Source organism: Bemisia tabaci, chromosome 10 (assembly GCF_918797505.1).
Source record: "Bemisia tabaci chromosome 10, PGI_BMITA_v3".
Taxonomy (NCBI): Eukaryota; Metazoa; Arthropoda; class Insecta; order Hemiptera; family Aleyrodidae; genus Bemisia; species Bemisia tabaci.
Window position 1 is genome coordinate 22,871,161 of NC_092802.1, and position 15,219 is coordinate 22,886,379.

Here is a 15,219-nt window from a genome sequence, read left to right on the forward strand (position 1 = left end):
AGGTGCTCTAAACTAGGGCAGCGAGCAGGCAGCACGTCATGCATACCTGTTCGGCGGGCTGCGTCAAAGGCTTAGCAGGCGCCGGCATCGATTGCCAGCCCCGCGGCTAGGTTGACAGGACGGGACTCGTTTAATGGGACCACCGCTTGATTAATAGGCATAATTTTCGGATGGGGTGCGTTAATTAAGACGCTTCGTCCTCCTGGGGTTGCCAGATAGGCTCCCATTACCCTCAATTAGTGGTTAATTGGTAATTGGGCTATGATCCAGGAGCACGCTCCCTTTCGCCCCTGCGACAAAACGTGTCGCAAACTTAGAGACATTATCACTTTCATGATAAATCATCTGCTCATAAGTATAAGCAGGTATTATGTTGGTTGCCGTGAATACCGAAGAGCAGAGGGCATTAAAAGGCGAGTGTTCTTTGTTCGGGCCTCCATGCAAGTTTCAAAGAAGTACTTCGTAAAACAAGGCCTTAGTTATACTTTTTATGGGAAGCTACAAGCGTTACATGCATTAATACACTATTATTTTGACGTATTTCTATCAAACAGATTTAAGTGCAGGTGAGAAATATGGGGTGTGCTCGTCAGTTCTCTGGCCGTAAGAGTGAATGAGAATAATAAAGCGCCAGTGACGTCAACGGAGATGGATGCCGTCGTGCAGTTCGCCTCGTTGGTCATTAACACATGAGCCGTGTACACAACGCTCTCGTGCCATGTCCGCGGCTCATAAATCCCGCATTCAGTTGGCACATAGTTTTTTTTGCTGGATTTAAAATCCCGCTTTTCCAATTCTTCAAAGAGAATCACGCTCACTGACCACATTGTTTCTTATCCAGCTTTCCAGAGCACACCCCATATTTCTCACCTGCATATAGTTCTGTTTGATAGAAATACGGCCATTTAATCAACGGTAAGTTTAATAGATTTACAAGAAAATGTCAGGTTTTTTTTTTTGTAATTTAGAACCCAACTTCTGATAATTTTCTGTTCCTAGGGGGTACGCCCTCTGACTGCTTCGCGCTTCAGGTATGATGCGTTACGCGTTGCTCGAATCGATTTTACACACATGATAGACGAAGCGATGGACAAAGAAGACATGGAGAACATGGAGCGATCCTGCTGGTTAACGGGTGGTTGATGTAGAGTCTCTCGTGAGTTACCGTTAGTTGGTCTATTACTTACCTCTTTCGTCCATTGCAACCACACACTTCCACCAATATAGGATCGCTTTATTTTCAGCTTGTCTTATTTATCCATTGTTTTGTCCGTCAATGGACCAATAGACAAGGTACGAATTTAAGCATTCTAAAACATGTTTCTTGACCAGAATTTCACGTAAAACACGATTCGCGCAACGAAATTTACCGAAATCAACTCCTAACGAAGATATTAACGTTTATATTTTACATTGGTTACGAGGAGTTTGAACTGCCCGCTCACAGGAAACTCAAAGCTCTACGTGAGTCAAATCGTGCACTAAAACGGTTTCAGCAAACTTCTCAATCAAGCGATGTTCATTTCCCACCATGTGCTGTTCAAACTATAAACAATTTGCAATAGCTGAGCTAAAGCGTCAAGATTAAGGTTGCCAGATTTTTATATCGCAGAGACTGTCATGATAACGTTTAGCGCGCGATGTGAGTCACGTAGATCATTAAGTTTTCATGAGCGGGTGGTTTGAATTCACGCATCAAGAATCATTAAATACCTTTGTAACGAGTTGATTTCGGTAATTTTCGTTGTGCGAATCGTGTTCTACGTGAAATTCTGGTCAAGAAACATGTATTAGAATGCTTAAATTCGTACCTTGTCTATAGGTCCATTTTAATAATCAGCCCGTGGTCGAGATCTAGACGGTATTCGCGTTACGATGCACAGTGGATCAAATCAATGGGAGAGGTTGGACATTTGGAAACTTTAAAAGCTTAAAACTCCTTTCAATCAAAACTGTGAGGTTTTTAAAGTGGTTTCATTGGTTTCTTAGTGAAATTTACCTCAGGCAGCAGGCAGCACCCCTTAAAATTTAAAATTTGACGAATTAAACATATAAATTTGCAGTTTTAGTGAAACATTTCACGTCCGACTTCTCTGATTGACTCGATCCACTGTGCGATGATAGAAACCAGGTGCGAGAGTTACACCGCACAGTAGATCTAGCCAATCAGAGAAGTCGGATATGAAATTTTGTATTAAAACCGTACATTTTGATGTTACCATCGCCACATTTTTAATTCCAATGGGTGTTTCTAGAAAAACATTTCACGAGGAAACTAACGGAACCACTTAAAGAATCTCAAAATTTCGTATAAACGGAGTTATAAGCTTTTTAGAGTTTCCATATTTTGTCCGACCTCTCCTATTGACTTGATCCACCATCTGCCTTGAGGAGGTGTCGCAGAACCTAAACGTAATTCACTTAAAAAAGTGAAATCGAGAGGAGGGGATAAAAAGGCGGTTCGTGGGGGGGGGGGGGGGAGAAGGAGGGACAAAATGGTTGCGGATAACGCCGGTGATAAACCAGCTCTGAAACATTATAAAGAAAAACTGGGCGGGCATTCGTCCTGATGAAAGTTGGGTAGCCTACGGTTATGCGAGACTCAGCTGTTGTTCCGGCCAAAACTTTCTGGCTCCAGATGAAGAGGAGACTTTCGGTTATGGTGCCCGGTCATGCAGGAATTGATGAAAGTATTATGTTCTGTACATGTGACTGTGTGCGGGGAAAATGACCTTATTTCACGAAAGGGCAAAATTGAGAAAATGGATACCAAAGCACAAAAGAGTGCTCTTCAAGCATTTCAAGACAAAAAACGCTGAAGAGTCCGAAAGAAGTTCCAAGGAGAGACTGTTAAAACTTCTGATCTGCCATGTTTAAGGCGCAAAATTATCTGACTTGCTTGAACTTTCGATAACTTGGACCAACTCTCAGAAAAACTGGATCAAAGCCGGTAAATTACTCACCCTGGTAAAAATTGGCAGTAAAATCTGTGTTCCAAAATACCATAGACCTACGGCCGGCTGTAAGATTTCCAATAGCTTTTATAGCCGGCTACACGATTTCTTACAGCCTTTTATAGCCGAATTAAGCAACTCACAGTCAGCCGATAAAGTGTATGCTAAACGTCACTAATTACGAATGCTAGGACTTAGTGAGTTTTTGGACCACTGCTCTCTTTTTGGGCCGTAGTATCTTGATATATTTTGCGAGGAAAGCTCCGTACTTTTGATGGATGTCTGCCATTCCTAATATATTAGGCCTTCAGTTTCGTATGATACTGTGCAATACCTCTGGTGTGAAATAGTTGCTTCAAGCGCCGTGGCACGCTGCGGTGCGGCAGGCGGGCAGGCAGCGCGAAACGCGTATTGGCGCCTACAAACCTAACAGGTATACTTCGCGCGTTGCGCAGTGCGTGAAGTATCACTGTTAGGTTTGTAGGCGCCAGTGCGTCGCCGCTCCGCTTTGTGTTAGGCTCTAATATTTAATCTGGCGGAGCCAGCGTTATTCAACTCATGATTTTGAAATGTTTGCACATCCTGTATGGATTATTCTCGTTTTAATTGATGATAAAAAATATGTATTAAAGGAAAATATAACGTGTGTTTTGTAAATATTAGGGTGGTTCCGTATCAAACTTAATGATTTCCAAAACACACGAATTTCTACACAATTTCTTATAGCCTAGTATAATCGATGGCGAAAAAGCAACCGCCAGGTGATAAAGTGTAAAGCCCGGCTATAGGAACTACAGCCCGGCTGCATAATTTTTTTTCGCTTCGTATAGCCCGACCGTATGATTTTCTCCGCATTCTACAGCCAGCTATATGATTTTCTGTAGCCTTCTTTAGCCGGCTATAAGAATTCCTATGGTATTTTGAAACGCAGCTCTTATGGCCAATTTTTACCAAGGCATGTCTGAATTGAGAACATCAGCCAGTGCTGAAACATGGCCACTTTAAAGCGGCCAAGCATTTATTGAGAAACTCCTTTCGATTTTCTACAAAATCACGATTTTCCCCGACATGAAAGTGAAGACTTGATGGTTCCACAACAAATCTCATTATCAAAAAATGCTTCGTAGATTCTATGACATTATCCTAGGTAATCCCTGATGGAAAAAAATTCCAAGGATGATGAAAATCCCTAATTTTTCCAAACACGAGAGTCAAAACTTGTTGGCTCAACAAAGAAATGCAATTATAAAAGAAAGTTTCGTGATATCTGAGACGTTTCCATACATTTTCCCTGCACTGGAAAAAAAAACAAATTGGATCTGGAGTCCAGACTCTTGAAAACATTGACAAGAAAAAGGACTCTTGATTCAATCAGATTTAAGCTTAAATCAAAAGGAAATCCGCTCAAATTAAGAGGCTTGGTTCTTGATTTAAGCTTAAATCTGATTGAATCAAGAGTATTTTTTCTTGTCGATGTTCTTAAGAGTCTGGACTCTAGATCCAATGTGGGTTTTTTCCAGTGCACATCTTCCCTGGTGCAAAAATAATGTCCAAACACGACGACCATTCCTAGCAATTCCTAACACGAAAGTAAAAACCAAATGGTCACAAAATAATTCCACGATCCACAACTTGTTTGCAAATTTTATGGCGTTTACACTGATTTTTTTGAGACCGAGAAAATTTTCTGATGAATCCCAGGGTCTCCGGTTGTATAAGACACTTTGCCTAAGCACTCAATGACTTCAGCCGTGAAGCGGCGCAACTATTAACTATACGATTCAGCCGGATTGCAGACCTCCCACGGGGTAACTACCAGCCGGAGGGATTAAGGGTAGGGGGTGTTTAAAGACTCAGCTCTGTGCGCAAGGAAAATACCAATACAGACCGAACGGGAAATTCATAGACTCTGCCTACCGAACTTTGTGCAAACTCGACGATCCCTCCAAGTTGGAGCCCCCGCGAAAGTAGCGGCATGTCGTTCTTTGCGATGTATCGATTGATCTGCCATTTGAACAAATGGAAAAGGATCGATCATCGAGGTGTTGGTGACGAATATGCTGATAATCGATTCAATCGATTGATTTGCTATTTGAACAAATGGGAAAGAATCGATTATCGAGGTGTTCTGATAATCGATTCTTCACCGGGTTATTCGCGCCGGGCCGTCATCGTGGCGTTCACCCCCTCCCCTTCCGAACATCAATTTCATCTTCATCCCTTCCGGCGAGGGGTGGCCGAGAATGAGAAATATTGCAGATCCTTCGCGAAAACGATTTTCCGTCTGGTTGGTTTGTTTGAGTATCGTCCGTTCTGTAGATACCGCAGTCGAGGTTTCGCCTTTTTGGCGGGAAACTCGGTCGATGAGCGGGGTGATATGGACCCTTTTAGAGCCTACGTCATTTTGGCCAGTTGGCCATGCTTGCTATACCGCTAAATTGTTAAGACCTTGTCGAACGTGGAGTTTTGATTCGATGACGACTAGTGTAGAGCGCCTTTATAGGGAGAGTATGGACAACTCGATTTATGTAGCTCTTAGGGCCCAAAAGGGCGACAACGTGAAAAACGAAAATTACTAGAAAAATGCCGCTCCCAACCTATGCATTTGAAAGGATAATCAATAGGACTGACGGCGCATTCTAAACAAGCGTTTTAAAGGATCAAGACATTGAAAATGAGAAAATTAATGCGAGATGGAGATGTCGCATGTGTGAGGAATTTGCGATTTGACGGTTGATTCTGATGTAAAAGTTGGCAAGAAACACGATGGTGCCACTGGTTTTCTCTGAAATCAACTCCCAAGCTCAAAAAAAGCTCTCTAGTTGAGGCCAAAATGGAATGGATATCCCACCCTACCCTGAGAGTCCACGTCTACATCAAAACACACTCTCCATGCAAAGATAGGGAGCAAATACATCGACGTGGCTGCCACTTAATTTGGGGACTTTACTACTGAAATCACGGCAACCTAGCTGTCAATGTAGATTTGCTCCTTATCTTTGCATGGAGAGTTTGTTTTGATGTAGAGGTGGACTCTCAGGATAGCGTGGGATATCCCCTCCATTTTGGCCTCAACTCGAGAGCTTTTTGTGAGCTTGGAAGTCGATTTCAGAGAAAACCAGTGACACCATCGTGTTTCTCGCGAACTTTCACATAAGAATCAACCGTCAAATCGCAAATTCCTCGCACATGCAACATCTCCAGTTTTATACGTGCTTTTAGTCCAGACTCTTAAAAACATCGACAAGAAAAAGTACTCTTGATTCAATCAGAATCTAGCTTAAATCAAGAACCAAGCCTCTTAATTTAAGCGGATTTCGTTTTGATTCAACAAAAATCCGTCAATGTTTTTAAGAGTCTGGACTCTAGATCCAATGTGATTTTTTTTTCTAGTTTAACAGAAGAAATTTCGCAACATTCGAATGTTCATACGGCCTTTTTCCTTGGCAGGGCAGTATGCAACAACTCGAACCGTTTCATTTCACTCGGTGCGGTGACTCTGGTGGCCGAGTCCAGCGAATCTCGCTAGCTCCCTGTTCTGCCCCCGCGAATCGAGGATCCCTGGCTGCGGCAAAACGTTGCGTCCTGCGAATTAATTCATCGTTTTACAATGATCGACTAACGACGTTGAATCCCGGGGGTGAGTGGCGAGAGCCCTTTCATCTCGGATGGGAACCGGAAAGGGAAACTTGAGGTCGGGGCTCCCGGGTCGGTTTGAGCTCGGACGCGGAAATCGGCGGCGGATATGACAGCGGCGAGGTTGCCAGATCCTCCGACGAAAGTCACTGACCAAGGTCTAAACTAGAGTGCCTATTTAGGGATAGTACGATAGAACGTACCTTATATGAATCAGTGAGTTCGAAGCACGCCAATTCGGGTTTTTTCCGATTTTCCCTTTTTTACGGTTTAGTAACACTTACGGATAGAAGCAACTGTACGCAAAAGAAAATTTCGAAATTGCAATCGGAAGTGCTCGTAACAGCTACGGGAAAAGGGACAAATCGAAGTATTTCATGGGAAATACCAATTTTTGGCCCTTTCAAGGGAAATCGGGTGACCATCCGATTTTGCGGTTTTCTTTTTTCGGTTCAGCATACCTTGTATCAACAAGTTATATAAATATTCAAGCGTTATTCAGGCCGAAAAATATAAATCTTTCTGGGCAGACTATGAAAAATCAGTATCTGAAAGTCGGTGAGAACGAAAACACACCAACTCGGAAATTTTTAAACGCTTAATTCTCTGTCATCAAACATGGTGTATCGATTTCAACTTGGTGCTGTATCAAGTCTCTAAGTACTTGTCCTTTGGCACCAAAACGGTTTTTCTTAAACGAACTTCTTCGCTCGCTGCGCAGTTTTAGGTGTTTCCTGAACAATTTGTTTTTTCCGAGTTGGTGTGGGCCACGAGCGCCAGATCTGCATCACTTCTCCCCCGTGCTATTGAATACGAGTGCTCCGTCTTTATGTCTTTGGTCCAATCGCACGAGTACTTTAAATTGGATTATATGGTGAGAGTAAGTCTTGCTTTCCCGCACAAACTGGAGACTATGGACAGCAATGCTGCGGTAAGAAACATTTGTGTTCGGGTTCCCGTGTGGGTAGATTCCAATTGACTTCGAGAGGTCGTTATTGAGGGGAGGGAGATTTTCGGGGACAGCCAGGGTGCTAAATGTACCCTCTAATTTTAGCAAAAGGCTTCATTTATTGGGAGAGCAGGAGAGGCAAAAACAATAGCCCCCTCCTCGCCTATGTAAACTGATTTAGTGGCTACTTCGTGGGTTCAAACCAAAACAAAGACATAACTCATGTACAGATAATTATGTGTGAATGAACTGTGTTATTTCATTACAAATTAGTCATTGAAAGGTTATCAATAAATTAAGGACTCATTAGACACGAGAAACTTCGAAGGCAAGAAACATTCTTAGGCGCATTTTACCACGCGCCATATGCTTGCATGCTGCCGTGCTAAGGAAAAACGCCGTATGAACCTTCAGGCGTTGCCAAATATCCTTTAATGAAACGAGAATTTCCTGGTACATTTATGAATATTTTCCTCCCAATTTTTCAGATAATTTAGTTCGTAATTTTACCGAAAGATTCTGAAAATTTGAAGGAAAAATATTCATAACTTTCCCAAAAAATAAATATTTCGCCGGAGGAAATTTGGCAACTCGCGAATGTTCATACGGCGTTTTTCCTTAGCACGACAGCATGGCGCGCTCAAAAGTTAACGGTGGTTTAGGGCGCTAGTAAATTCCGCCGAAAATGGGTGAATTCCGCCGATTTTCCATCCACCGAAAGTGTAAATTCCGCCGATAGGTGCCACCGAGCGAGTGTAAATTCCGCCGATGGAGGAAAAGGAAAATGTTTTTGGAACGGCACTCATATTCGGCAAGAGCATCAAGTTAAGATGTTATCTGTTTGAAGGTAGATCTGCGCTCGAAGCCGAGGAGTTGCACTTTGATGATATCAGTAAAACTGATAGCGGATGGTTTGGGACGGAACGCGGAATGTACATGAACTTTGACTTCAGTAGCCGAAAAGATGGAGCCGAGAGTGTCCGTTATGACAAGTGAGAAGGGGAAATTTATTATTGTGCGGGACGGTTTTAAATTTTATAGAAAGGCTGTATTAAAAACTGGTACAGAAAAGGCAAAAAGCACACGTAGACAATGCAATTATGAAATTTAAAATTCACCAAGACCGTTTCAAATTTGTTAAAACAGTTTCATACCGTTTCAGCACAGTGAAAAAGTGAAAAACTGTTGGTCTTCTTACGACATGGGTCTCTTTTTTGTTTTATTCTTTGACGTGGGGCTCTCTACACCCTAAATGTTTATTTTCTACGCTCTCCTCTCCGACTTCAACTCATAGACATAGAGGTAAGCAAATTTGCACTACTTACAAATCCTGTTTCAAAAACATTGACCGGCGGAATTTACATTTTGGGTGGACGTCATATCGGCGGAATTCACAAATCGGGGGAATGATAAATCGGCGGAATTTACACTCCAGAAAAATAAAATCGGCGGAATTTACAACCTCCCGTGGTTTACTGTCATTGATATTTTTCCTTCAATTACCGAGGTAGGCCAGAAACCATCCTCCTTGTAGCGATAAATATCTACTCAAAGATTTTGTATCGTGCTGAGCACAAAGCTTGCCGCTCAGTGAATTAAATTAAATGCAACATGAAAATTTAAATGCTGGCTTGGTTTTTTTTTTTTTTTCGAGGCTCTAAAATTGACAATGCTATAGACGACTAAAACTTCATCGCCTTTCTTCGGTAAGCCATGCTACTCTACCGTATACACATAGACATCACTAACCGTTATTAGTGGTCCATTAAAGTTAGAGAAAAACGACGTGAAATAATTTAGCAACCCCTGCCCTTAATTATCCTCCGCAAGCCATATGTTATTTTCTTTCCCGAGACGAAAACTTTGAAACATGTAAAACAGGCCGACGAACAGCGGTATGAGAGAGCGAGACGATGAGGTACTAGACTCATTTATTACACGAAAGAGTTATTTCTAGAAGCGAGTATATTCATTGGCAAATGAGCCTTGCACTACATAATAGTCCTAGTGTTTCGGGGCTCAAATAAAAAAGGAAACGCTCACTTTTAGAAACATGGTGTTTAAATGATTTCAACAGCGTTCACACATCTACAAACTACGAAGGTAGAAGGTTGACACGACTCGCTCTAAACCCTTCGTCCTTCCGTTCTCGGCTAGTGGAGAGAATTTCGGTCGGTTTCACGAACAATAAGAGATATTAATGGCTCAGAATCTCGGATTTGACACCCGGGTATGATTAATTTCAGACCTTCCAACACTTGGCACCATACGTGAGGATCTAAATTAACTACGGAGAGACGCTACTCACTTAATTTTGAGAATGAAAAGGTTCACAGGAAGCAATTGTCTGCGGTCTAGGACTAAAAATAGCAATTACTAATTGCGGAGGTAAGGAGATTACTTAAGGAAAGCACACAGCTATAATCTTCCGATGAAAAGCACGGACTTTAAAATTCTTGCAGTGTCTTTACTTATCCGTTTCTTTCTGACTTTGGGGGATATATTATTGATGGAAACCCAGGGTAAACGCTCATTTCCCACAAGATTCGTTGGTATTTTCATTAGATTAAAGAGCCAAAAAATCGATTTTTTTCTTCCATCTGCATGGTCATTTCTATAACGCTGAGTCAATAAGGATCGCGCATTTTTAAACAAGATGATCTCAGGAGAAAACAGAGGAAATATTCCGGTTTGTAAGAATAAGAACAATTCTCTAACTATTTCCCGCCTGACTTCGCCGGATTGGTTGTTCCCGAATTACCTAATTCTGGGTTTTCTAAGTCCTGGACGCATTATTAAAAATTGAGGGGATTAAGTACAGACTGCCCGTCATTCTCAGTTAAATTAAGAAGTCTTCGATTGAAAAAACTGAGAAATCGTTTTAGAGCGAGGTCAATTCAATTTCATGCTTCACCTTTGGAGGTTAAAATCAATTCAATTTAGAGGTTTACAAAGGTTTACTGCTATCAGTAGCGATAGTTTTTCGAGTTAAAACTCACTTTAGGAAGATATTTCTCCTCTTCTGCTCTTCCTCTTTTCCCTTTCTCTCTACACTGTACCCTCTTCCAATGGCGTGCCGTGCTTTCCGATGTATCGATTGGTCAGCCATTTAAACCTATGAAAAAGGATCGATAAACAGGATGTTCACAGCGAACACCTTAATAGTCGATTCTTTATCCTACCTTGAAATGGAGCAATATCGATAATCGGTCATTCACGCCTAGCTACTGACCTCTTCCTACACCTCCCATTATTTTAGTGGTTGAAGGGAGGACTTGCCACTTACAGGTGGACCTAAGGGGGCTCTAGGGCATGGACCCACTCGTCATGAGGAAATTTTTCGCAATTTTTTTAAAATATTAGCCTTGTGGCCTGCCTCAAGTGTCATAAACAATAAAACCAGCCCCCGTTAAACCAAGCTCACGGCGCCAGTGATACAAATGTATGGCTAGTGTGGAACACTTGCAGCCTGCTAAAAGATGGGCAAAAGCTCTCACATGGTGAGAGAGAGAAAATGCATGCTCATTTACAATTTAAAAAAGTGCACTTCTTGCATGGTAACAAAAGTCCGCAAAGCATGTGCTCAAATAATTAGTGTACACTACAGACTTTTAATTTCTCCCTGGAGACACCACGATTCAAAGCACATACACTAGTGTAGTAGACGATCATGAACAGGATTTTTTCTGATGGAGATGCTATTCCTTGCATGAACATTTTTACCAAAGTAAAATGTTTGATACATTTCATTCCACACTTTGCTTCTCATTTCGTTCACCCTCTCGTGGGACTTTCTTTTGAAATTTTGTCGGAGAGGACTCTAGTTTAACACTAAGGATCACTACTTCAAGTATATTTATTTTTCTTTTAATTTTTTTGAAATTCGCATCAAGGAAGTCTCCTTACAGAGAGTTAATTCTCATTACTGTACCATACTATGTAGGTACAAATTTATTGAAGGTTAATTACTATCGCTCCATTTTCTTTTGATATTGAATCTAAAGAGAGATCTTTGAGTAGGACACCTGATTTGTTTTTATTGTGAGTAGGTACACCTACCTTTTTTGATTCTAGTGAACTTTTTTTAAATATTATAATTCTTCTTAGGTTTTAGTTTTGAAAAAAGAAATGAAAATAATTCCAGAAAAGTTGTTAACTTACTTATTCTTAAAAGAATCTTTATAATTTAGAACGATACACTTAATAATTATTATTATTTGCATTTTAGACTTGTTTTCAAGCACTTTGTAGAAATGTTTGCACAATGATTAAAACGTGACTTTATGAGCTCTATATGACTATATATGACTTTAAAGGATGCTAGAAAAAATCGTAAGTCTGTCACCACAATTTATCACCTTAAACTATTTAACTCTCATCTTTTGAATATTTTTGTTTGTTTTGTTCTGAAGAAACATCTGTGAAACATTTTAATTTTTCAGAAAATTTTAAAAATATATTTTAGTTGCTATTAGGGCTAATTAGCATCCAAGTAATGGGTCTATTGCATGCAAGAGATGCAGCCAATATACTACACTCTTAATTACAGGTAAAATCACCCGAAAATAACGTTGGGCAGATATATAGGGTGTCCCAAAAGTATCCGGACTGGTTCTGTAACTTCGAAACTAAGCAGATTGCGCGCTAAGGAGTGGATTTAAGACTTTTTTGATGTGCGCAATTCGATTTTCGAGCAAACCCCTTAGAATGTATATACAGTCGGCTGCATCTAATGCTTGCAACAGACCCCATTGTGGGAGCCAAAAAAATGATTCAATATTATTATTACGATTATTAAGTGAATTCTGCACTTCTGACACAAGCAAGCCATATCCATCCACACAGCTAATAAAAACTATTACACTGAGCATCTACTGGCCATGATATAAAAGGAAGGTACTTACAAGAACTGGGTCGGGCTTTATCCTGAACAACTGAGAGTCGTGTTCAAAATACGGAGGAGGAACAGAGAGTCAAGGTGGAAATAGAGAGAGAAAAGAAAAAAAAAAGAAAAGAGGTGTGAGTAAAGTGATCAGTACAAAGAATGTAATAAATATATATTATACAAAATTTGCATTTGGAAGCACAACCAGCAGTGACAGTGCTGAATCGTATAGTGAACGCAAGTGCAGAGCTTGATAGAGGAGCAATCAAAAGTAAAATATATGAAACGGAACTATGTGCATGATGAAGTGAGCCCTGTTGTACATATATTCTTATGGGCCTCAGGGCTCATGTCTTAGTGCACATAGTTCCGCATGGCAGAATTACGTCCACTTGTAAAGTATGTGCCTGGATTTTCCGGAAAAGTCAAGTTTATGGGAACGCGATAGTTCCCGGGAAGTCCCCGATGGCTCTTCAAAGTGCGAGTGAGTACCGCGTATATAGGTGCATAAGCATGTGTGAGTGGGTGTGTTTTTCTGTCGGAGTTTCCCGGAAGAGCTTATTTGAGTCAAAATTCTTGGAAGCTTTCCCTGGAAACTTTCTACAAACGATTCTAAAATGCCATAACTTGCTCGTAAATAAAAAAAACTCGAGCTTGTATGAAAATCGCTAGGATCGGGATCGCTGGTATGCGTTTGTACTGAAATTCGCGGTTTTCGAAATTTAGATTGAGAGTCATAGTTTTGAGTGGTTTCCGTAAGCGTAATAAATTTCGCCAAAAAAAATGTAGCGACTTTAAGAATTTTCAAATTATAAGTGAGCTAGGAATTACACGAACGTATGATGAAAATCAGACACGTGTGCAAAACTGGATATAGTTTTTTTTTTTTTTTTTTTTTTTTTTTTTTTTTTTTTTTTTTTTTTAATACTTTTTAGAAAAATTTTTAATATTACAATTATAGATGCGATTGAGGATCTCTAGTGCGAAAATAGATAAAAGAAAGATAGGTGCGTAAGTAAAGCTGCTATTTTTAAGCAGAAATGTTGAAGTCGCATTTTTTAAACTTTTACGTAAAATTATTATGAAAAAGGGAAAAAAACTAAGATGAAGGATTGTCATTAAGGCGCAAATTGGTGGAGCTGAGGGCTTTAAATAAACAGGAAAAAATTAATTCGGAACATCAGGGTAATAATGCAGTTAATACAACTGGAGAAAAAAATTAAGGGCCCGTCCGGGATTTGAACCCGGGACCTCCTGCACCCAAAGCAGGAATCATACCCCTAGACCAACGGGCCACGGTGAAAGAAATGACGAAATTTAACAAAAATAAGCGCTTGCAATGATCAAATATACACGGCTCTCAAAGATTATGATAACTATAGTCATTTCATTAAAGATGACTCAAAAATAACATGAGAAATAGTTGAAATCGTGTATATTTCGCATTCCCGTGTGAATAAAGCGGTTTAGTCGATACTACGTGGGCTGCGTGGCGGGTTGTGGAGTTAGTTCCTGGTCCCGCCACTCGGCGCGGCAGCAGCACTGAGGCGCGACCTCTTCCCGCGGTTAAGCCGCGCTGCGCATAGTTGCCAAACTTACACCCACGCTCCAGTACCACAATGTGCTTGACTGGTTGACGGGCACGATGCCGTCCTAAGAAAAAACGCCTTATGGGGTCTCCGACATTGGCACATTTGACAAACAGATTTACTGGAGGACTACCCCCCTCCCCTTTTTACTTGCCCCCTAATTTTTAAATGATCGTTGATCGCAATATTATCTACAGTGCCGGAAAATTTCTAGGAACAATATTCAGGTTTTTTTTTTTTTTTTTTTTTTTTTTTTTTTTTTTTTTTTTTTTTTTTAATGCACATTTTCATAATGGACATCTGGCAAATTTCGAATGTTCATACGACTTCTTTCCTCAGTAGGGCAGGACGGGGGGCAATTTTTTTTCTTTGAGCTTATCGCGCCCTGATTATATTTTCTTTGACTTTAGTTTTTGAAAGAACATCCATAAATATTTTTCTCATGAGTTAAAAAATTAATTTTCCACTAAGAACAAAATTGAAGAAAAAACTTTTGAAAGAAATCGCTACCAGTAATCTATAGAGAAGCCCTTTAGGACGTTCTCTGTTTAGTAAAAAATTGGGTGAAATATGTTTAATGATTCTGAAAGGATTAACCGTAGTTTTTTGACACAATTACAAAGCCCCAAAAAAAATTTTTTAAATACAGTCCCGAAAAGTGGCTTTTCCTGGGACTTTTTACGGAAATTTTACACCGAGATATCCACAAAAGGATTCTTTGAAACATAATTTCTGACGATTCCCGTTTGAAAGATTTTTTGGAAACTCGTTTCCCTTTAAATCGGTCGCTTTGTTACTAGGGAGCGTTATTAGGAACTCATTTCGAACAATTCTTTCCTATTAGTATATTTAATCGAGACACACAATTTAAACGCGCATTTTCATTTTTTAATAATTTTAATTCAACTCATTGAAATTAATTTTTTAGAATTTTTTTTGCACATAAATTAATTGTGCAAATAAGTACATTAGAATAAAATAAATCAACGATGAACTTAAAATTCTTGGCGGCAAATTCAAGAATCATCACGCTTGAGCCAAGCACCTTTTTTTTTTCCAATGTAAACTCAAGTTAAACCCTCAGGGAAAAGATTGCCTATACGGCCGCCTAAGAGATGCGCACAAAGCTGGCTATCTCTCTCTTCCTGAGGATGAGGGAGATTGAAGATTTTACTGCTGTTTTCATTGATTTGACGAATCCTTTAT

The 15,219-nt window shown here is 40.2% G+C and overlaps 1 protein-coding gene and 1 non-coding gene across 12 annotated transcripts in view; both read right to left on the bottom strand.

Annotated features, from left to right (window-relative positions):
- Positions 1–15,219, bottom strand: part of CASK (peripheral plasma membrane protein CASK) — an 832,536-nt gene that overhangs the window by 26,261 nt on the left and 791,056 nt on the right. For 8 of the 11 annotated variants that reach the window (XM_019058934.2, XM_072305061.1, XM_019058930.2 and 5 more), the window contains one exon: positions 12,444–12,473. The exons of the other annotated variants lie outside the window; for them this stretch is intronic. In XM_019058934.2, the coding sequence (XP_018914479.1) occupies positions 12,444–12,473 (30 nt within the window). The remainder of the gene's footprint in view (positions 1–12,443; positions 12,474–15,219) is intronic. 11 annotated transcript variants of the gene reach the window in all.
- Positions 13,648–13,719, bottom strand: TRNAP-UGG (transfer RNA proline (anticodon UGG)). The gene has a single exon. It is a non-coding gene; the product is annotated as a tRNA-Pro (tRNA).